Raw genomic sequence first — 24020 nt, forward strand, 5'->3', positions numbered from 1 at the left:
CCTCCGCTGCTCACGCTGTCTCTCTCTCTCCTAGCAATAAATAAAACATTTAAAAAAATATTAAAAAAAAAGAGTCTCTTACTGCCTCCTTTTCTGTTTTTATCTTATTTTTCCTTCACTTCCCCTATGTTCATCTGTTGTGTTTCTTAAATTTCACATACGAGTGAAATCGTATGGTATTTGTCTTTCTCTGAGTGACTTATTTCACTTAGCGTAATACATTCTAGTTCCATCCATGTTGCAAATGGCAAGATTCCATTCTTTTTGATTGCCAAGTAAATATATTCCAACACACACACACACACACACACACACACACACACACATCATATCTTCTTTATCCATTCATCAGTCAATGGACATTTGGGCTCTTCCATACTTTGGCTATTGTCCATAGTGCTGCTATTAACATTGGGGTGCATGTGCCCATTCAAATCAGCCCTCCTGTATCCTTTGGATAAATATGTAATAGTGCAATTGCTGGGTCATAGGGTAACATTATTTTTATTTTTTTGAGGAATCTCCATACTGTTTTCCAGAGTGGCTGCACCAGTTTGCATTCCCATATCCCCACCAACATCTCTTGTTTCCTGAGTTGTTAATTTTAGACATTCTAACAGGTATTAGCTGGTACCTCACTGTAATTTTAACTGGTATTTCCCTGGTGATGAATGATGTTGAGCATCTTTTCATGTGTCTGTTAGCCACCGGGATGCCTTCTTTGGAAAGGTGTCTGTTCCATTGATCTTTGTGTCTGTTTTTGTGCCAGTACCATACTGTCTTGATGGTTACAGCTTTGTAATACATCTTGAAGTCTGGTGGAATTGTGATATCTCCAGCCTTGGCTTTCTTTTTCAACATTACTTTGGCTGTTCAGGGTCTTTTCTGGCTCCATACAAAACTTAGGATTGTTTGTTCTAGCTCTGTGAAGAATGTTAGTGTTATTTTGATAGGGATTGTATTGAATGTGTAGATTGCTTTGGGTAGTATTGACATTTTAACAATATTTGTCCTTCTGATCCATGAGCATGGAATGTTTTTCCATTTCTTTGTGTCTTCTTCAATTTCTTTCATAAGCTTTCTATAGTGTTCACCATACAGATCTTTTATTTCTTTGGTTAGGCTTATTCCCAGGTATTTTATGTTTTTCAGTGCAGTTGTAAGGGATCAATTCCTTGATTTCTCTTTCTGTTGCTTCATTATTGGTGTATAGAAATGCAACTGGTTTCTGTACATTGATTTTGTATCCTGTGACATTGCTGAATTCATGTATCAATTCTTGCAGTTTTTTGGTGGAATCTTTTGGGTTTTCCATGTAATTGTGGGAAGAGTATTATATTGCAAAGAGTGAAAGTTTGAATTCTTCCTTGCCAATTTGAATGCCTTTTATTTCTCTTTGATTGTTGAGGCTAGTACTTCCAACCCTATGTTGTACAACAGTGGTGAGAGTGGACATCCCTGTCGTGTTTCTGACCTTAGGGGGAAAGCTCTCAGATTTTCCCCATTGAGGGTGATATTAGCTATGGGTCTTTTGTATATGGTTTTTATGATCTTGAGTGATGTTCCTACTATACCTCCTTTCTTGAGGGCTTTTAGCAAGAAACGATGTTGTACTTTGTCAAATGCTTTTTCTGCGTCTATTGAGAAGATCGTGTCGTTCTTTTCTTTTATTAATGTGATGTATCACATTGATTGATTTGCGAATATTGAACCTAACTCCACAGCCCAGGAATACATAACACTTGATTATGATGAATAATTTTTTTAATGTTTTGCTGGATTCAGTTTACTAGTATCTTGAAAATGTTTGCATCCATGTTCATCAGGGAGATTGGTCTGTAATTCTCTTTAGTGGGTGTTCACCTGGTTTTGGAAGCTTATTACCTTTTAAGTTATAAACATGATGCTTAGGTGTTGTAGATGATTCCCAGTTTTACAGAAGTCGCTTGTTTTTATTAATCCATACCACTTCACTCACCAGAGAGAATGCTGTTGGAATTGTTTTGTGTCATCCAGACACAGATTCTACCTGGATTTAGGAGTGTAGATACAGATCCATAAAGATGTTTGATTTTTTTAATGAGTTACATTCTATAGTCTTTAAATTGCTTTTGTAAACCTAACAATAAATCACAGATGTTTTTCCATGTTAATACTGGAAAAACCTCATCCTTTTTAATTGTTATATTGTATTCCATTGTTTGGGGTGTGACACACACTATATGCCAAATACCCAACTTGGTAGTTATTTAGATTGTTTCAAACAATTGTTTCATCATTTGCTATTCTAAATAATGCTATAATGAATATCTCTTCATAGTTTTAAAGGTATAATGTAGATATACACATCTATAGACGTGTAGGGAAAGAAAAGGTCAAAAGCTATGCATGATTTAAATATTGGTAGATATTGCCAAATCATCCACTAAAAAGTCTGTACCAATGTGTACCTCGCAGATTGTTACCACCACTTGATATTAGTGATCTTTTATCTTTTACAATCTGATAGGCAAAAATAGCATCTCACTGTTTTAACGTCATTAATTTTAAGTAAACCTGACAATATAATTAGAAAACAATGACAAGAGGAACTTGGTATAAAATGCACAAATTTAGATGCCCTTGGGGGTTAGTTTTAGAGAGGGCATATGAGGGGCGTGGGTTTGGAGGAAGCAAGCCAAAGGAGGAGTTACGGAATCCTGAGAAGCCAGACTCAGGTGGGCTCCCAGTGGGCTGACTGCCAGGCCTTGGAGATGACTGGGGATGGCGTTCTGGAGTCTGAGAGTGATCAACAGGGGGACGCAATGACAACCCACAGCAGTCTTTGCAGAGACTCCTTCTGCACCCCACCCTCACCTGCTTAGGGGGAGGCTTAGCCAGCCTCTGGGCAGGGCCAGTAAGTAGCCGGCCCTGGCAGGCAGGAGAGGCCTGGACCCGAGCAAATCATTGCACCATAGACAGCCAGAGAAACTCAGAGAACCTTTCACTTTTTTTGGTCTTCCCTTGATTCTGGACCACCTCTGCCCCCCCTCCTTGGCTGTAGGCTCCACTGGGAGCTCCTGAGGGCCTGGGAGAGAGAACATGGCCCCTCTAGGGTCACCTCCCACTTTGGAGATTTGGGAGGGTGATGGAAAGACCACCAGGGGGCAGTATGGATCTGTGTCCATGATGACTTCGAAGCAACACCATAATCCCCTCCCAGGCCAGCCCCAGAAGCACCCCCACACCCTTTCCCAATCACAGCCTCCCCCTCAGTCCTAAGAACAACTGCCCTCTGATTTTCTAGAAAATACTTTTGTCGTTCTTTCTTCTCTATTGCCTGGGTAACTGATACTCTAAGGTAGAACACTATAGTATGTTTAATTTATTTAAATTAATTTTGTATAACTGGAAAATCAAGTTTGTCCAATTCAAAGACAAAAAGTGACATCTTCAATTGAATTCACAAAGACAGGGGTTAGTGGGGATCCTAAACTTGGTGAGTGTTGCAGCAGTTCTACTGAACTTTCTACTTCTTGCCACAAATCATGCTTATCATTAAAAAAAGAAAGAAAGAAAGAAACATTTGGAAACTGGTTGCACCAAAAAATCCCCCCAAAGACTCAGACAGTTGCCACACATATAAATATGTGGGTATGTGTGCTAGTTTGATTCTTATTCCAAAAGTTCAGTTGTACAGGAAACATCGTGTTTATGTATGTATTTATTTATTTTTAAATGTTTATTTATTTGGGTGGGGCAGAGAGAGAGAGAGGGAGAGAGAAAGAATCCCAAGCAGGCCCTACACTGTCAGCATGGAGCCTGACAGGGGTTCGATCCTATGAACTGTGAGATCGTGGCCTGAGCCAAAATCAAGAGTTGGATGCTCAAATGACTGAGCCACCCTGGTGCCCCATGTTTATGTATTTAAATCAATGACCCTGGACTCGGGCATTGTTGGGGCTCCTTTCCCATTCCCAAGGCCAAGGACAGAGCAGTGCGGGGCACTGAGGACACCCTTCCATGCTGCTCACTACGGGCACCCCAGGACGTGCCCAGATCCAGCTCTTGTGGTCCCCTCACCTGGGCCCTGGGGGTCTTGCTGGGGCTAAGCACCTCTAGGTATGCCCCAACGCCACCCTCCGGGAGGTCCGGTCATTCAGAGGGACCCAGAACAAATAAGTCAAGGACCCCCAGAACCCAACCTAAGAGCCTCTGTCCAAAGCAGTGCTTAGGGATAGCTCTGCCCCATTCTCTGCCCTCCCCCGTCCCTCTGAAGCACATGTGGCTCACTCTCCCCATGCTCGGGGGAGGACCTGCCCTCAGGCTTTGGGCCTGGCACCTAGAACCTCCTCTGAGGCTCGGAAACTGGCACCCCCCACAACAGGCAGAGCAGGGAAGAGAAAGATCTGAGCACGAACCCAGCTTCATACCTCATAAGTGAACCTGCCGCCGTACATGTGTGAGCATGTGTGTGTCAGACCTCTGCACCCTCCCCAAACTTGCTGTTGGGAAGATACTCCCAGTGAAACATGTCTGTCATATGAGTCACAAAGCCCCTGCTCAGTCATAGCAGTTATGAGCACTTAGTGCTGGGAATGGCTGGGCCCGGCCCCTCCACACACAGCGTCTGGCTCAACCTCACTGCAACCCATGGAGTGGGAAGGATTCTTGCTCCATTTCCAGGACAAGTTGTTTAGGAAGAGAGGGCAAAGGGGCCCCTTTTCCGGGTCTCGCCAACCAAGAGAAGAATCCACAGTCGCCATTTTTTTTTACAAAATGGATTCTTTTTTTTTTTTTAATTTTTTTTTTAATGTTTTATTTATTTCTAGGAGAGAGCGAGAGACAGCGTGAGCAGGGGAGGGTCAGAGAGAGAGGGAGTCACAGACTGAAACAGGCTCCAGGCTCTGAGCTGGCAGTCAGCACAGAGCCCGACGCGGGGCTCGAACCCACGAACCGCGAGATCATGACCTAAGCGAAAGTCGGACGCTTAACCGACTAAGCCACCCAGGCGCCCCACAAAATGGATTCTTAAAAAACAAACAAAAACCGCTTTCTTAGGTACTTCTTAGAGCTAAAGAGAGTAGAGCTAAGGGGAGTTTTCATGCCCCCTGACCCTGTCCAGAGCTTCTCTTCCTCACATGTAACATGAAAGGATTGGGCAAGGCAAAGGCTGCGTTTCATTTGCCCTAAAATTTGATCTTTTTCTTGTGGAACAGGAAAGATGTGTGTGAGTGTAGGTGTAAGTGTGTGTGTGTCTAGAGTGTGTATATGTGTACAGGAGTACCTATATGTGTGTGTTACGTGGGGTATGTTTATATGTGTGTATGAGTGTGTTGGCAAATTCACAAATGGGTGTTTATATATATGTGCGTGGGATATTGTACGTGTGTTTGTAGGGGTGTGCAAATGTGCGCGCATCTGCGTCTGTGAGTGTGTGTGGCCTGTGCTGTGTGTGTGTGTACACATGTGTGCGGATTTTAAATGCCTGGGACCCAACAGAGGACACGAGTCCCCAGCTGTGCCTGGTTTCTCTGCCGCTGAGTGACGGGACTCAGAGGACGCCTTCCTCGGGCCTGGCCCAGAGTGGCAAGGCCTCCTGCTAGGCACCCCTCCCACAGCCCTCTTCCTGCCTGATTCCCAGCTCCCACTGCTGGGAAGGAGCCAGAACCACGAGTCAGGGTCACAGCCAAGTTCTCTTCAACCTTCGTCAGCTCCCTTCCTGCCTCATTTGGCTGAGGCAAACCCCTATCCCTGGCTTCTCGTAGGGCCCTCACCTGGCAGACACGGACAAACCCCCAGAGTTTAAAACTCCCTCTGGGGCCTGCCTGGTGCTCAGTGGGGCGCATGGAGAAATCATCGGGGAAGCTTACCCAACTGTTTATGGCTGGGCCCCAAGCCCAGAGGTTCTGACGGAATTGGTCTAGGGTGAGGCCTGGGCATCGTCAAGATTTTTACAAGTATCTGCATGATTTTATTTTATTTATTTATTTTTTAATTTTTTTAAATGTTTTTTATTTATTTCTAGGAGAGAGAGAGAGACAGCGTGAGCAGGGGAGGGTCAGAGAGAGAGGGAGTGACAGACTCTGAAACAGGCTCCAGGCTCTGAGCTGGCAGTCAGCACAGAGCCCGACGCGGGGCTCGAACCCACGAACCGCGAGATCATGACCCAGGTGAAAGTCGGACGCTTAACCGACTAAGCCACCCAGGCGCCCCGTAAGTATCTGCATGATTTTAAAGTGAAACCAAGGTGAGAATCCCTATTTTAGAACAAGTTTTAACCAGGTCCTGGGAGTGGGGAGGGTATGAGGTGCAGAAGGGTAGAGCTGGTGGGGTTAATTTTGAAAGGAACATAGACATGTGTTTATATAGCATATATACGTAAAACCATTTTTATGACTTTTTAATTATATAAATGCAGAAGAGAAAAAGCAGGAGATGGGTTTGGGCTTCTCCTGCTCCCTATAGTAGCCTGAGGAACCCCATGGAACATGGTGTCTTAGTCCGTTCCAGCTGCTGTAACAAGTTACCAGGGACTGGGGGGGCTTAACAGTAAACATTTATTTCTCATGGCTCTGGCGGCTGGCAAGTTCAAGATCAAAGTGCCAGTAAATCCCATGTCTGGTGAAGGCCCAACCCTTGGTTTGCAGATGACCGTGTTCTCATTATATCCCCACGTGGAGGAGAGTAGAGAGAGACAAGCTTTCTCATCTCATGAGGACACTAATCCCATCATGCAGTCTCCGTCCTAATGACCCAGTTAATCTCCTCAGGGCTCCACCTCCTAACACGATCCCAGTGGTGTTTAGAATTTCGACATGAGCTTTTGGAGGGCGCAAACATTCGGTCCACAGAACATAGTTTGAGAACGCCGTATCTGGTTCAACTCTATGGTATCTGTTAGGACTGTTCCCTGGACTTGGCTCTGGCCTTCCAGACACACCGTAGGTAAGAGAGCACGTCCCTACCCCTTTCTGGTTGGGAGCAGCCACTGGTTAATTCTAGCCAATGAGTGGTGGGTGGACATAATGGCTATCATTTCAGGCTGGAGCATTTAATTGTCCAGGTGAGACCCTCCAGAGCTAATTCCTTCAACACGAGACCAGCAATGTTTCAGAGAGGATCTGTTCCAGAAACCTGGGTCTCAGAGAAAGGGAAGTAATAACATGGGGCAGAGTCCCAGCTGACCTGCTGTGCACATACGGCATGAGTCAGAAATAAAACTCAATCAAACTAGTAGCCTTCCCACTCTTTACATTTATTGGAAAAAATAAGTGGATTGTGGACAAAGACTTAGTAGAAACATCACGTGGACTTGTGGGTCCAATAAACCTAGTTTTGGACCTCTTGCCAGCGAGTGACATAGACAGGTTTCTTAACGCCTCTGAGCCTCAGTTCCCTCATAGTACCCACCTTATGGAGTTTCTGAGGGGGTCGCCTGGGCTGATATACGTCAGAGCACCTAGCATTTGGTAGTCTCCATGTAATGTTAGTTTTCTTCTCTCCCTATTGCACCTTTAATGGATACATGGTTGTACACCCTGCTTGTATTTTCCCTACCCCTTCTTTTACATTTTTTTAATTTTAGTGTTTATTTATTCACTTGAGAGAGAGTGCACAAGCAAGGGAGGGGCAGAGAGAGAGGGAGACACAGAAGCAGGCTCCAGGCTCTGAGCTGTCAGCACAGAGCCCAAAGCGGGGTTCAAACCCATGAACTGCGAGATCATGACCTGAGCCAAAGTTGGACATCTAACCGACTGAGCCCCCCAGGCGCCCCTCCCTACCCCCCTTTTTGACAGTACCGTGAGTTGACTTCAAGTGTCCAGGCATGTCCCAGGAAGCTCAGGCTCTTCTGGAGAAGGCCATGCCAACAACTGCTTCAGGCTCAAGCCAATCCATACATTCCCGCTCTCCACCCATCCCACGGTTTGGGGTGTGTGGTGACATAAGCAGCCCCCGAGTAAATCTCAGGACTCTTGCTTGGACTTCTGGGCGCTTGGACTTCAAGAGAGGGCCAACCTTGCTTCCTTGCATCTCTCTTTCCTGAGGAACAGATCTGTCCTCTGTCTTTTGTGCAAAAAGCCTCACCAACACTTGTTCAAACACATCCAGCCCCAGCAGGGGACGCAGCCTGGGCTCCAACTGGGACCCCTACTTGTTTTCTGCTAATTGAACTTCTTAATATAACTGTACTAAATGGGTTTGCAAGGCAGGGGGTGTAGGATAAAGGGCCCCGCCTGGTTTAGAGAGGAGGCACCTTCCCCCGCACTTTGGACTAATAAAGGGACACGCCTGAATGTGCTTGTCTGGGCTTTGGTGACAGCTTGGGGCAGAAGGCTCAAAATAATTAGGGTTACAAACAAACAACGCAGGAAGAACATGACTTGGGGGCAGACAGCTCAGCATCTCCCTGGCAAATACTAATTACGATAACAATACTCTCTAAAGAACTTGAGGATTTGTGCGCTTGGGAAAGCAACCAGAAATCCATGTCATCAGAATGATGTGGCTTAATTTAACATTTACGACTTGTATTGAAGACTCATCAACATAATCCTGCTTGTTGGTTCATTAAATTTTCCAGTGTGTCAAATTATATGGCTATATGGCTAGTGCTGATGGTGGATGACATAAATCTCTTTTTCTGCCCTGACTTGAGCTTTATTGATCAATTTTTCAGTTGGGTTGCCACATAATCGTCCCAAATTACCAGCGCTTTGCCCATGCTTTTCTTACGAAGAGTTCAGAGCCTGTGGAAGACTTGTCTTCTGTCATGCCCTGATGTGGTCATCTCCCAGGTCTGGGAGGAGGAGTCTAATTTGGGGGGAAGGAGGAGGTCCGTATGCCATGAAGAACCTGAGAGAGACCCTGAAGCCTTCTGAAAGTGATCCACACAGAGTCTGTCCATCTGGAGGGTCACTTCTTACATGCCAGGTCTGTGATGGGCCACCCTTCTCCTGGAGCCATCCTTTACGTCATCCTCCCCTGCTCTCCACTCTTTCTGGCTAGGGTTACCTGCTCTTTCTCTGCTCCCAAAGATCCCGGTTCACTTCCAGCTTTGCTCATATTGCTTTGCCTTGTGTGGCCCCTTGACATTCTGCCTTCTCCGGGAGACTGTGTTTCTCTGTCTTGCTGGTTCAACCGTACCTGAGTTTATGCTAATAAGGTGATCTTGGTGGGCCCTGGGATAGCAGGATGGTTGCCATAGGAACCAACAATGTGATTAGAAGCTTGGAACTTTCAGTCCCACACCCAACCTCCAGGGAGGGGAGAGAGGCTGGAGATTGGATTAAATCACCAGCAGGCCACTGATGTAATCAATGGTGCCTATGTACTAAAGCCTGCCTAAAATCCCCTAAAAATGGGATTCAGAAAGCTTTTGAGTTGGTGAACACGTGGAGGTACTTGGGAAGGAGGTGCCCCTCAGAGAGCTTGGAAGCCTCGCACTCTTTCCCCAATACCCCACCCTGTTGAGCTTCCCCATCTGACTCTTCCAGAGTTGTATCTTTCATAGTAGACTGGTAATCTAGTCAGCAAAATCTTTTCCTGAGTTCTGTTCAAGCGGAGTGCTGTTTGTGAGAAGTAAGGGAGATGATCCATTTTCAGAAATACCAAATAAAAGCTGTGCTAATTAACAATAGGTTTACAACCGATTGGAAAATGTATGAACCTCTCCCCTTCTCCCACAGTGGAGTCCCAAAACTTTAGACACTTCACTTCCTGGTTCTTCTTTCCCTCTCTGTTTCACGGGCTTATCTTCACAGGCTTTACAATGGGCATGTGCCAAAGAACAAAGGGAGGAGGGACCGAAAGTCTCTGACTCCCTCAGGGAATGTACATTTGTTCCAATCAGACTACTTTTTTTTTATTTTTTATTTTTTACAAATAGTTTATTGTCAAATTAGTTTCCACATAACACTCAGTGCTCATCCCCACAAGTGTCCTCCTCCATGCCCATCCCCCCCTCCCCCCGACATCCATCAGTCCTCAGTTTTTGTCAGCATTCAAGCGTCTCTCATGGTTTGCCTCTCTCCCTTTCCCCCACCATTTCCCCCCTTCTTCTCCCCCTTGTTCCTCCGTCAAGTTCCTCCTAATCCTCCTATACGTGCAAACATATGATATTTGTCCTTCTCTGCCTGACTTATTTCGCTCAGCATAACACCCTCAAGGTCCATCCATGTTGCTACACATGGCCAGATTTCATTGTTTCTCATTGCCATGTAGTATTCCATGGTATAGATAAACCACATCTTCTTGATCCATTCATCTGTTGATGGACACTTAGGCTCTTTCCATGTTTTAGCTATTGTGGAGAGTGCTGCTATGAACATTGGGGTACATGTGCTCCTATGCCTCAGCATTTCTGTATCCCTTGGGTAAATTCCTAGCAGTGCTATTGCTGGGTCATAAGGGAGTTCTATTGTTAGTTTCCTGAGGAACCTCCACACTGTTTTCCAGAGGGGCTGTACCAGTTTACATTCCCACCAACAGTGTAGGAGGGTGCCCGTTTCTCCACATCCTCGCCAGCATCTAGAGTTCTCTGATTTGCTCATTTTAGCCACTCTGACTGGCGTGAGGTGGTATCTCAGTGTGGTTTTGATTTGTATTTCCCTGATGAGGAGGGATGCTGAGCATCGTTTCATGTGTCTGTTGGCCATCTGGATGTCCTCTTTGGAGAAGTGTCTGTTCATGTCTTCTGCCCATTTCTTCACTGGGTTGTTTGTTTTTCGGGCGTGTAGTTTGGTGAGTTCCTTATAGATTCTGGATATTAACCCTTTATCTGATATGTCATTTGCAACTATCTTTTCCCATTCCGTTGGTTGCCTATTAATTTTCTGGGTTGTTTCCTTGGCTGTGCAGAAGCTTTTAATCTTGATGAGGTCCCAACAGTTTATTTTTGCTCTTGATTCCCTTGCTTTTGGGGATGTGTCAAGTAAGAAGTTGCTGCGGTGGAGGTCAAGGAGGTTGTTTCCTGCTTTCTCCTCTAGGGTGTTGATAGTTTCCTGTCTCACGTTCAGGTCCTTTATCCATTTTGAGTTGATTTTTGTGCATGGTGTGAGAAAATGATCTAGTTTCATTCTTCTGCATGTTGCTGTCCAGTTCTCCCAACACCATCTGTTAAAAAGGCTGTCTTTTTTCCATTGGATATTCTTTCCTGCTTTGTCAAAGATCAGTTGGCTGTATACTTTTGGGTCCACTTCTGAGTTCTCAATTCTGTTCCATTGGTCTATGTGTCTGTTTTTGTGCCAATACCATACTGTCTTGAGGATGACAGCTTTGTAGTAGAGGCTGAAGTCTGGGATGGTGATACCTCCCGTTTTGGTTTTATTTTTCAGTATTACTTTGGCTATTCGGGGTCTTTTGTGGTTCCATACAAATTTTTGGATAGTTTGTTCTAGTTTTGAGAAGTATGCTGGTGCAATTTTGATTGGAATTGCATTGAATGTGTAGAGTGCTTTGGGTAGTAATGACATCTTAACTATATTTATTCTTCCTATCCATGAGCATGGAATGTTTTTCCATTTCTTTGTGTCTTCTTCAATTTCCTTCATAAGTTTTCTATAGTTTTCATCATACAGATCTCTTGTATCCTTGGTTAGGTTTATTCCAAGGTATTTTATGGTTTTTTGTGCAATTGTGAATGGGATCAGTTTCTTGATTTCCCTTTCTGTTGCTTCATCATTGGTGTATAAAAATGCAACCGATTTCTGTACGTTGATTTTGTATCCTGCAACTTGGCTGAATTCTTGGATCAGTTCTAGTAGGCTTCTGGTGGAGTCTGTTGGGTTTTCGATGTAGAGTATCATGCCAATCAGACTACTTTTTGCCTTACATGGGCACAGGCGACTTCGGGTAAGGCTGTAACCTCTGCAGTACTCAGCCAATGAGGAAACAGGGGAGGGACTTGCATGCTAGGAGACAAATTGTCTGCTGTAACTGCTGTAACTGCCCATCAGACACCTGCTCTTGCAAGAACGTTAAAGCCTCCCTTCACTGTGCTCCAAATCTTTGTGTCCCTCCTTTGATTGGGTCGGTGGCCTTATTTCTCACACTGTTCAAGAAAATTACTGAACCTAAGGAGGGCATTAAGGGAACCCCTGATTTGGAGCCGGTTGGTCGCACAAGTGACAATTAAGAACTCAAGACTGGCATCTGGAGTGGGGACGGTCCTGTGGGACTGAGCTTTCAGCCTGTGGGGTCTGTACTAACTGGACAGTTAGTGTCAGATTGGAATTGAATTGTAAGACACCCAACTAGGGTCTGGGGAACTGGAGATCTGGTCGTTGGTGTGGAGATTCTACACATTTGGTGTCACAGGTGAGCAACACATAGCTCAGGGCCCGTAAAGTGTGTCTGGGGAATCACATGACCTTAGGATAAGAATTACATGCACTGTGCTGCTGTAAAGTGCTACTTTGATAAGGCTGCTTCAGAAAGATGAGGCTGAGAGCAGAAAAGAGAGGGAGGGAAAGAAAAAGTGGATTATAGGTCATTATCTGGGAAGCATCCTCAGTAAAAGTAAATCTGTGGTTTGTTTTCCCTCCTGACCTCTGAGTGCTTGCCATCGCCCTTTTTATAGTTAATTATGTACTGTCCGATGGCACCTCTTGCTTAATATATGTATTGTCCTAAAGTAAACCTGTGTCTTTTACACCCTCCAGGCTGTAAGCTACCCAAACCAAAGCAGTCTTGGGCTTTATGTAGCAAAGTGTTGTGCACAGTGCAGGTGTTGAGTACCTACGAGTTTATTGGTTGATTTAACTCAGGTTATGGTAAATGCAGAACCAGCGAAAGGCTCACAGTCACGCGGGCTCTGTCTCTTGCTTTCTATAACTAATGTTTGGTTGTAGTGGATCACATGCCAAACTGAGCATGAGTCTCGTACCACGCCCAATGAAAGAAGTGGGCCATTATCTGCTTAAGCCTTTATATTAAAGGCTCCCAGTAACCTCAGGGTCCAGAAGCCTATTAGACTTCATTTCATCTACCACTGCTGAAGCTTGCTTGGCCGTGAACCTTCATTCTTTAACTTAGACCTTGTATCATTTTGGATGCGATCAGGAGACAGAAGCCACCCAATAAGGTATGGACGTTTAAGGTAGAGAATTCCTAACTGTGATAGAGAAGAGGCTATAAAGATGTAAAGAGAACTCTAAAGGTGCTCTGAGGCTGAAGAACAGTGCCCAGGGAAGGACAAGCTTGGCGGTGGGTCCCCTTTCCAAGGCTGGGGTTCAGACCTTGGGGGAAGAAGTTCACAGGGCTGGCTGGGCCTGAGCTGGGCCATGGTCTCCGAGCAACAGGAAATGATTCCCCTGGCTTAGGAGGGCCGAGCCGGTGGGCAGGCCCAGGAGAGCCTGGCACCACTGTCTGTGTGAGGCCCAGAGGGTTGTTTCCTCCTGGGAGCTGCACTGGCCTCGCTGGATGACGGTCACAGCAAATGGCAGCGTTTGCATAGCTCCTGCCACGAGAAGAGAAACTGGTATCTCCTTCTGTTACTACTGGCTCATGTTGGAGATCAGCCTGCTGATATTGATCAGGCCTCACAATATTCCAAATAAAACCGATATTCCGCACACAGATACTTCATAAGGAAAAGCATATTCCTGCCTTTTCAAAAGAGATTTTAGATGAAAGCATTGTGGATGATTGTCAAAAGGCTCTTCCTATGGGCCTTGTAGACCCAAGACTAAGATAATAAAAGGGGTTAAGAACAAAAGAGTTACAATTGAGCCTGGCCCCGAGACAAAGAGACTAATTTAGAGTTAAGAAAAAGATAAGGGCAGAACTTAAGTTAATACTTATACCTTTTCTAACTGGTGATGTATGGCAGTCCCTTCCCTAAGGTCTACTTTCCGCAAACACCCTCCCTTACACTGGCATCTGGGATGAGGACAGATAAGAGGAGCTAAAACATAACCCAGAAACAAAGGCCGACACATTTAGGGCCTCCATGGTGTTTACACATTCAGCAACAAGTCAAAAAGGTTTCCACAAACAACTTAGTAACCAACTCAAAAACATTCGTCCTCTTGAAAGCCAGACAGAATGACTCCTAGGCCACCTATACATTTAACCTATGACCTAATCTTAGCATTATTAACCTAGAACAAATATGTATGTCATCCTGTCATTTCCTTAGTTGTAAGATTTACTCAACCTCACTATGATTCGAATAGTTCTGCAACAACACTTCTATAAAACCTGCTTCTGTACACTTTCCAAAGCATCTTATCACAAAGAGTTTTCCATTGTAAAAATTCCTTTTTCTGAAGTCATGTTATCATTTAACCTATAAATAAAGACACCAAAACCGAAAGGACAGAGATGACTGCCTAGTGATCAGAAAGAATCTCGGGGCTCTCTCACTGTCTCTCTCGTCGACACCGTCCATCCTTCAGGGACCCCTGGACCGGCTGGAGCGGGTCTCCAGCAGTTTCCCATAGCTCTTCTGATGCAGATATCATGCGCCCCATAGCCCAGGCCAGATTCCCCCTGCCAGTGAGCTCCTGTGAACTCTGAACCCCATCTGGCACAAGGGACTCACCTGCACACTGTGCTAAGAGACTTGACCAAACTGACTTCCACCCCTATTAGGCTGTGTCCCTAAAGGTGACCCCAGCCCCGAGCTGCATCTTCACTCAAGAAACCACAATGCTGCAAGACCACAAAATGTGCATTGTCCCCACAACGTACACCTTGTTTACAACCCAGCTTGCAAAACCATTTTCAGTAATCCTCTACTTACCACCTTCTGGAATCTTCCATAACCACATAGCTCCAGTCCCTTTTTGTTCCTTATCTACTCTCACCTTTGTGTCAGCTGGAGTGGAGCTCGGTCTTTACTGGAGTCCCCTTCCCCTATTGCAGTCATCTGAATACAATTTGTCCACCCTCAGTAAGTGTCCAGGGCTGCTTTTTCTTTGCCACTGTGTCTTAGTCAGCTCGGACTATCATAACAAAATTCCATAGAACGGGGGCTTAGACAACAGATGTTTATTTCTCAGGGTTCTGAAGGCTGGGAGTCCAAGATCAAGGTGCTGGCAGATTCCGTGTCTGGTGAGGATTCTTCCTGGTTTGCCACCTTATCGCTTCACGCAGCAGAAAGAAAGAGCTCTGATGTCTTTCTTCAGAGAGGGGCCCTAATCCCATCACGGGGGCTCCAACCTCTTGACCTCATCTAAAACTAATACCTCCCAAGGATGTCACCTCTACATACCATTATAATGGAGACTAGGGCTTCGGCATACAAGTTTGGGGAGACACAAATGTTCAGCCTATAGAACAGTACGATGCCCTTACTGGCCGTCCACTATCCCTGGGTGGCTTCTGTCCTGGAGGAGCTGTTACCATGGCTTCCATCACAGGTGACGATGTGCCCTCCTGCTAGTGAGTGGACCCCCTGCTCCCCAGTTCTCTCTGTGCACCTGCCCACCAGTGTTGGCTGTCGTATGCCCTGGCAAATTGTTTCCTACTGTCCAGAGACTATGGCCCAGCTCAGGCCCAGGCCACCCCACACACTTTCCATCTTCCAGTGGCTGCAGCCAGAGCTTTGCCAATGGGTCCTGGACCCCAGCCTTGGGGAAGGGACCTCCGTCTAAGTTTGTCCTTTCCTGAACACTCTCCCTCAGCCCTAGGATATGTTTCAGAATTCTTTGTATATGTGTATAGTCTCTTATCATAATTGGATAATTCTTTATATGAAAGTTCCTCTGTTAACGTGACTCTATGGTTTGTCTCTGGCTTTCTTTGTGGGTGTTACCAATGGAGTCGGCATAGCACATGGGGATACAGAGGATGGGCAACAGGAAAATCAAACAATACATGTAGAACATGTGCCTGGTACATACCAGGTCCTTTTATTTTAGCTTTTATTTTTTTACATGAGTATTGATATATTTAAAATTTTTAAAAAATATTTACTTATTTATTTGGAGAAAGAGAGAGACAGGGCAAGCAGGGGAGGGGCAGAGAGAGAAAGGGAGACAGAATCCCAAGCAGGCTACACACTGTCAGCACAGAGCCTGATACAGGGCTTGAACTTACGAACAATGAGATCATGACCTGAGCCAAAATCAAGAGCCAGACACTTAACCAAATGAGCCACCTGAGCACGCAGGCACCAAGGTGTCCCTAGTTTTGATATTTTCGAAAAGCACATCTGTAGGACGCTGGGCCAGGGGAGAAGGCTTTCTGGAGGAAATAATATCTGAGCTGGTTTGAAGGCAGACGAATGAATGGGACGTATAGGCAGAAAGGAAGCCACCAGGACTAAGGCTGGATGCTCGCCCAGCCCCCTTGCTATAAGGACCCAAGTGAGATAAATGTACTTTGTAAACACACAGAGAGACGGTAAACAATAACAATCCAATTACCTTGACTTGCTGGAACTACAGTAAAATGTTGGCTTGCCAGCATAATTCGTTCCGGAAACGTGTTTGTAATCCAAAGCACTTGTGTATCAAAGTGAATTTCAAGAACCATTGGCTCAGTTGTGATCTTGAGACATTCGGCATCACATTCTACTCATATGACAAGATATCACTCATTTATCAAGTTAAAATTTATTAGAAATGTTTGCTCATCTTGCGGAACATTAGCAGAACAAGTTACTTGCAATCCAAGGTTTTACTGGTACTTCCTTCCTTGAGAACAATGAATCCCCTTGTTGAAGTCCCGTGCTCACTATATTTTGTCTGGAGACTGGACATTTCCACCAGAAGAAAGTGCCCAAATGAAAATTGTTAGGGCCCATTGTTCTCAGTGAAATAGCTCTCATTATAAGGAACTAAACTGACCCACTAGTATATGCATCCTTCATTCATTCAGCAAATATTTATTATGTGTTTTGCAAGGACCTGGTAATGTCACAATTATTCTTGTCTTCATTCTTAAGTTTGTATTGTCCTTTCCTTAAAATAATATTCTCCTGGGTCAGTGGAGCCCCAGTAATACTCTCCTAGTCCCACTCAAGGACTTGACTCCTCTCTCAAGGTTACAGGTAGACTCAAAACTCTTTGTATGAAGGTGGGGCATCTTCTGTGGAGGCCTATTTGCCTTGACCTTCAAGGGATCCCTTGGATTTCAGTTTGGCACCCACTGTTTTTAAATTTTGGTTCCAGGCTGGTCTGGTTGGACTGCAGGACGGCTCTGTTGCTAACGGTCATGGCAGAGCATTTGGCCACCTTTCTTTGGAGATTTTTCTTTTTGAGTTCGGAGGTCAAATTTGAGTAGTAAATATCTTCTAAGGATTTATCATTTTTTCTGAGGATGTTGCTGGCCAACCGGAAGAGAAAAATCACTCCGTAGATGCCAATGATGATGAGAATGTACCAGGCCGCGCTGGTCCCGTCTGGAAGTTTCAGGGCCTTGGTGGAATTGGTGCCATTCTTGCCTTCCATGTGATCCCTCAGCAGGTAGCCTAGGTCAGGGCTGGCCTGGGTCTGGTTGGGGGGTCCCTGAGAAGTCCACTTGATCACTGAGAAACAGAGAGATCCAAGTGAGACCCAGAATCCTGGGCTGAGGGCTGCCTGGCCAAGCCAATGACAGTGTGATCCTCACATCAGTGGGAAACATGGGGCTGCCTAACGGGGCTCTCCATGTTGAATGGGGAGGAGCCTAACTATGTATATATATATATATATATATATATATATATATATCAGTATCTTTTTAAAAATCAAAAGGATTCCAAAACACCAAGTTCATAAATGGGAGATGCAACATCACACAGACATCAAGTGTCCCTAAAGTAATCTATGCAACTAACATAATTGCAGTAAAAATATCCATAGAATTTCTTTGTGAAATAGACAAACTATGAATATCGAAAAATCAGCTCTCAAGACTAATTGGGAAACATCTGAAAACAGTGAGTGGTGAGTGGAAATTAGCCTAGCCAAAATTTAAAAGGAGCCAGCCAGAAAAATACTGACAGCTCAGAGCCGGCAGCCTGCTTCAGATTCTGTGTCTCCCTCTTTCTCTGTCCCTCCCCCTCTTGCACTTGCTTTCTCTCTGTCTCTCAAAAATAAATACTTTAAAAAATTTTTAAATACTTTTTTTTAGAGAGAGAGGGAGAGCGAGAGAGCAGGGGAGTGGCAGAGGGAGAGAAAGAGAGAGAATCTTAAGCAGGCTCCATGCTCAGCGCAGAGCCTGATGCAAGGCTCAATCCCACCACCCTGGGATTATGACCTAAACTGAAATCAAGGGTCAGATGCTCAACTGAGCCACCCAGGTTCCCCATCACTAAATTTCTTTTCTTTTCTTTTCTTTTTTTTTAATATTTTTATTTATTTCTAGGAGAGAGAGAGAGACAGCATGAGCAAGGGAGGGTCAGAGAGAGAGGGAGACACAGACTCTGAAATAGGTTCCAGGCTCTGAGCTGGCAGTCAGCACAGAGCCCGACGCGGGGCCTGAACCCACGAACCGCGAGATCATGACCTAAGCGAAAGTCGGACGCTTAACCGACTAAGCCACCCAGGCGCCCCCCCATCACTAAATTTCTTAATAGCTTTCAGTCCTCTTAGAAAAATCCGAAGCCTTAGTAGAAAAACATGCAAAGAGGTGTGGGCAATTAGGTCACGGAAGAACAGGAGTTCTGGAACATAAAAAAAGGCTTTTCAGTATTACTCATAATAGGGTTAGCGCAAATTAAAACTGCAACAAGGCAACCTTTTCTGATCTATAAAGTTTGAAAACTAATGTTTCAGAATACACTTTCAGGCATTTCCTTAATACTAGAAAGAGTGTAAATTCATACAACCAATACGGAAGGCCCAGTCAGGGTATCCATCGACATTACAAGTGCACTTACCTTTGACCAAGCAGCTCTCCCTGTAAGAATTTATCCTAAGATATGCTGGAAAACGTCCACCATAATGCATGTTTAAGCACTGCTTGTGATGACCAATGCTTAAGAACAATCTGAATAACGTCAATTGGGGGACAGTTTAACACTTTTTGGAAGGTCCATGATGTGGAATACTATGGAGCTATAAAAAGTAATAAAGATTGGGCATGGAAGAGGGCACTTGTGGGGATGAGCACGGGGTGTTATATGTAAACCAACTTGACAATAAACTATTAAAAAATTTTTTTAAAGTAATTAAGGTTTGGGGGGATACTAAATATTAATATATTAAAAAGTAAGCTAACCAGGTTATAGTATATAATCATATGCATAAGAGAGGAGGATATTTTATTTGCTTGAAGCTCACGTATGTATAAAATATCTCTGGGAGAATACACAAGCAATTGGTACCCATGGAGGCACTTGGGGAAAAGAATGGGGGATGAGATGTACTTTTCACAGGTGCCCTTTCGTACATTTTGTACCATGTGTATTTATCTTCAAAAAGAAGTTAATTTAAAAAGGAAAGAGTACAAGTGGGCACCTCTCTGGTTTCCGTGGTAAAGTGCCCCTGGGTAATGACACGGTGTGCCCTTCCAAGACCAGAAGATTAAAATCTTAATTGCTGTTTAATTCAAAACTGTTTTCTCTACTAGAAGAGCCAGTGCAAACAGAATGAAAGCCACAGAAGCAGTACATGAAATGGTGAGACATTTTCCAATTGAACTTCACCAGCTCAAATCCCCGTTTCTTCTCCTGTGTGAACACAGATGCATTCAGATGTGTCAGAGGATAAATCTCCCAGCCTACCAAGTAGACCAGAGCTGCTCCACAAATGCTTTCTATCTGATACTTGTTTGTCGCTAATTCATTTTGCTAGTTCAAGATTCAGGGAGGCTGGTATTGTTTTATTGTAGTTCATCGTCAGAACAAGTGAATAATCTTACTACTTTTTGATGAAGGGAGAAACTGTTCAAAAGAAACTCTACAAAGCACATGCAACAAAGCCCAAATGAATTATATAAAATCGGTTACTCACAGAAAACGATACAACAATCAGAAATTTTATGCCATGGTTGGTGGACGGGCTTAAGAACCTAAAGTTTGGAAGGAGGAACATTCCCATAATTATTTTTTTTAAATAAAAAACAAAACAGGTTTTGTTCCAACAGGAACATCATAAACCTCAATTAGAGCAAGAGAACTTATTGAAACTTTGAACACATGTATGAGCTCAGACCTTTCCTGTGATTTGTTCGAGAAGGATGTGATATATTCAAATATGTAGAAAGTATGACCAACCAAGAACTACAGAACGTTAAATTATTTTAAAACTAGTCCGATCCCACATGAAGGAAACTCACTACCTTATTTTTTTCAGTCCATTGTTCTTCACTTTTCTTAAAAAAAAAAAAAAAAGAATGAGCTGGTTGTATCTTAATGGATAAAAAATCCTGTAGAAAGATAAACCTCATCTGTGGCGTTTTGCACTTACAATTTCATGCTGTGAAATAGAGCAGTCATTCTAGAATAGCCCATCCGTGCATTGAAACAGAATACTCACATTCCATGAGGTGGTCTGTTCCTTGATTTGTGGGAAGGCGGGTTTAAGCAGTAGCCATGAAAAGAGAAGACAGAATGAGAACTCTTCCCTGTAAGATCCTACGGACGTCTGGCCCCCGGAGGTTCCTGAGCAGGGAGTAACATGATACCCGGAGAATTTTAGGGCAATACCAAATAGAAGCTTAGCAGAGAAGAACTGGACTCATTGTCTCTCCTTTAGTTAATCAAGAAATCAAAATCTATCTGTCTCCTGTTGGCTCAGAACACAAAGTACTTCCTGGCTTAAGCTTGTTGAGAAGGTCTAATGCAAAGGAATTTTTAAAAACATCCTGGTACCAAGGAGTCTCCGGCTCTTCCTGAGGCTGCCTCGCCAGCTCACAGCCTGGATGATTCCTGAATTCCCCTGTTCTGCACCTGTCACAGGTGTGGTCAGGTGTGGCAGAGGCCTATTGTCACAGGGTCAGGAAACTACATGGTCAAGAGTCACCGGCTTCCTCTTGGACTGTCTCTTGGATGAGGAAACACAGACAGGAAGGCACAGGCATGGGGAAGGTGCTGGGGGGCATAGCTGAGGGACCTGGGCTCCCCCTCAGGGATCAGTGGGCAGTGAGGTGATAGGTCAGGCGGTGAGGAGTGGTGCTTCCTTTTCCCACAGCCTTGAGTCACAGCCCACACCAGAATCGGAGTAAATTTGACCAGAAAGTGCTAGAATAGTAAGAGTCTGGGAGAAAAGAAAAGCAGGGAGCTTTGTCAGTAATAAGACCTGTACCTGCCAGACACGTAAGGGTTGTTGGCTTTTAAGATGTCATTTGGTCAAATTTCCATCAATAGGGGACTAGATAAGCAAAACATAAAATAGACCATAGGATCCAGCAATTCCACTCTTAGGTCTGTATCTAGGAGAGGTGGGAACATACACTAGACAGAAACTTGCATATGGATGTTCATAGCAGGATTACTCGTAGTAGCTGAAAAGTGGAAATGGTCCAAATGTCTATCCACTGATGACTGGGGAAACACAGTGTGGTCCATCCATACAATGGAATATTATTTGACAATAAAAAGGACTGAAGTACGGACCCACGTTGCAACATGGATGCCAAACATAATGAAAACATTATGCCAAGTGGAAGGCTCCAGTTACAAAGAACAAGACATTGGATGGTTCCATGTGTATGAAATGTCCAGAACAGACTGATCTATAAAGACAGAAAGTAGACTAGTGGTTGCCTAGGGCTTGTGTGGGGGTTGTGGGGTGATAACTATGGGGTGCAGGGTGTTTCTTAAGTATGAAAAAGGGTTCTAAACTGATGGGATATGAATTCTTTTTCAATAATATAACATAGGTATAATACAACAGAATACTCTGCGACTGTGACAAAGAAATGGGGGAGCTCTTTGTGTACTAATGTGTAAAGCTCCCCAACGTGTATTGTTGAATGAAAACAGCAAAGAAGAGAGTACGGCACCCTCTCTGTAACAAAGTAGAGGGGACATTATATAGATCTCGTTTGCTTGTATTGGCATTGAAAAGCTTTAAGGATGGCTGGAGACGTAAGAACAGGAGTTATCTGGAGAAGAAGAGAATTGGGTAGATGGAGGGCAGGAGTGGGGGTAAAATTTTCAGTGTATATTTTTTAATGGATATAAAGGAATTAACCATGTCTGCATGCACCCTGCTCAGTAACAAATACATCCATTACTTAAATGTAAATCTTCATTAAAGTTCTATTTGGGCTCCTATGGTCTCTCTGTAGGGGAATGGCTGGGTCGTGGTTCTTCTCGCTGTGCCACACAGACAGAGATTTCCCACACTGACCGGCTGAGGGAAGAAGGGGCGGAAAGGGGGTTCTGGATGACAAAGGGCAAAGGGCAGAGCAGGGTCAGAAGTGAGGGCCCTGGTCCCAGCTGTGTGCTCACCCTGTGCTCCTGAGCAAGTGCCTTCCCACCGTGAGCAACAGTTGCCTCACCTGTTAGTGGAGAACAGTGGGACCTGATAGCATCTGGTCCCCAACATGGCAGGAAGGAAGCTAGGGAGGCCAGAGTGGGGAGGCGTGGGGAGGAGCCGCTTCTGTGGAGGTGTCTGAATGGGAGGGCTGTCAAGGCTGGTGCCTCAGGGCAGGGAGGGCAGGCCTGGGCAGCTGGCACCGGGAAGGTGGAGGTGGAGGCTTCGTGGAGTATGTCATCTGCGAGGTCAGAAGGTTTCCGCATTCGGCTCAGCAGGATGACGGCCTGGGATGTAGGGAGTGAGGAGCTCCAGAAAAATGGGGGAGGCAAAGAAAGGGGGCCTTTGGGGCCACCTGAGTGGCTCAGTTGGCTAAGCATCTGACTTTGGTTCAGGTCATGATCTCACAATTTGTGAGTCTGAGCCCCGCGTTGGGCTCTGTGCAGCAACTCAGGGCCGGGAACCTGCTTTTGATTCTCTGTCTCCTCTCTCTGCCCCTCTCCCGCTTGCACTCTCTATCTCTCAAAAATAAATAAATACTAAAAAAAGTTTAGAAAAGGGGGGAAGGCCTTTGGCCTCATCCACACTATACAAGGGGCAGTAAGTAAGATTAGGGCATAGCTCTGTACTGGGTGCTCTTGACCTGGTTTCTGCCTCTGTAATCCTGTGATACAGAAGCATTATTCCCCCTTAAGGAGGGGTAACACTCTTTGTGGCTCAGAGAAGTGACTTGCCCAGTGCCACACAGCTCACAGGTGCCAGAAGTGGGATGTCTGAAACCAAAGGCGTTCTCCTTCCACACCCTGAATGTCATCTTCAAGCTGGACCCAGAGCCCCATGAATTCTCCCAATCACTTGCTCTACAGGGTGAATTGCAGATTGTCGTTGCTGAGGCATGTCCATGACCTTGAAACCCTTCCTGTTGGCCAAAGTGGAGCCATGATGTTAAAAGTCAGGACAATGGATCTCCTCCAGCTGAAGGTAAGTAACTAAAGGTGGAGGGAGGAGGACTCTAGGGTGCTGTTCATACTCTGTTCCATGGCTTTGTCAGGTTGGGGATCTTCATAGAATCATATACTTATACCATGTTCATTTTTCCGCAGGCATGTTGCACTTCAATGTAAATCTTACCCTGTTTCTTTAACACAGAAATCCTTGACAGACAATGGGAAAATAAAGTTGAAGGTGTATATAGAAAATTCAAGTGCTATTTTAAAAACCTTTTTTCAGCGTTTTTGAGATACAGAGAGAAACACAGCGCAAGTGGGAGAGGGCGAGAGAGAGGGCGACACAAAATCGGAAGCAGGCTCCAGGCTCTGAGCTGGCAACACAGAGCTCGACATGGGGTTCAAACTCACAAACCACGAGATCAAGACCTGAGCCGAAGTAAGACGTTTAACCAACTGAGCCACCCAGGCGTCCCTACAGATATTTTAAAGAAAGAAGTCTATATTCTGTCATGGCCATGGCCACATGGCATCATCTAATAAAAGTACTCTGACTGGGGTTGAAGAGGTGGTCAAGATCATGGTCACGGGGGCTGCAGCCGCCTGCCTCATTATGCAGTGTGGATGACGCGAACTCTTTGTCATTCCTGAATGCTTACATAACAGTGAAATGGAACAAGTTGTACCACCTTGAGGGCCAAGAATTTTCTTCCTATTTGCGTATGTCCCTTTAGACCTT

General features: G+C 44.9%; 1 protein-coding gene and 1 long non-coding RNA gene across 2 annotated transcripts; one reads left to right on the top strand and one right to left on the bottom strand.

The window, feature by feature from the left end:
• Positions 1 to 17042: 17042 nt before the first annotated feature.
• Positions 17043 to 19241, bottom strand: SMIM34A (small integral membrane protein 34A). Its single transcript, XM_039229713.1, has 2 exons — positions 19238 to 19241; positions 17043 to 17455 (listed from the first exon to the last, which is right to left on the bottom strand). Exons 1-2 carry the CDS (start codon positions 19239 to 19241, stop codon positions 17043 to 17045), a joined length of 417 nt encoding a protein of 138 aa, XP_039085644.1.
• A 242-nt stretch (positions 19242 to 19483) lies between these two features.
• Positions 19484 to 23538, top strand: LOC120229335. Its single transcript, XR_005527714.1, has 3 exons — positions 19484 to 19531; positions 23201 to 23315; positions 23438 to 23538. It is a non-coding gene; the product is annotated as an uncharacterized LOC120229335 (long non-coding RNA).
• Positions 23539 to 24020: the final 482 nt, after the last annotated feature.

This window comes from Hyaena hyaena, unplaced genomic scaffold, assembly GCF_003009895.1.
Source record: "Hyaena hyaena isolate Hyena2069 unplaced genomic scaffold, ASM300989v1 scaffold_2, whole genome shotgun sequence".
NCBI lineage: Eukaryota > Metazoa > Chordata > Mammalia > Carnivora > Hyaenidae > Hyaena > Hyaena hyaena.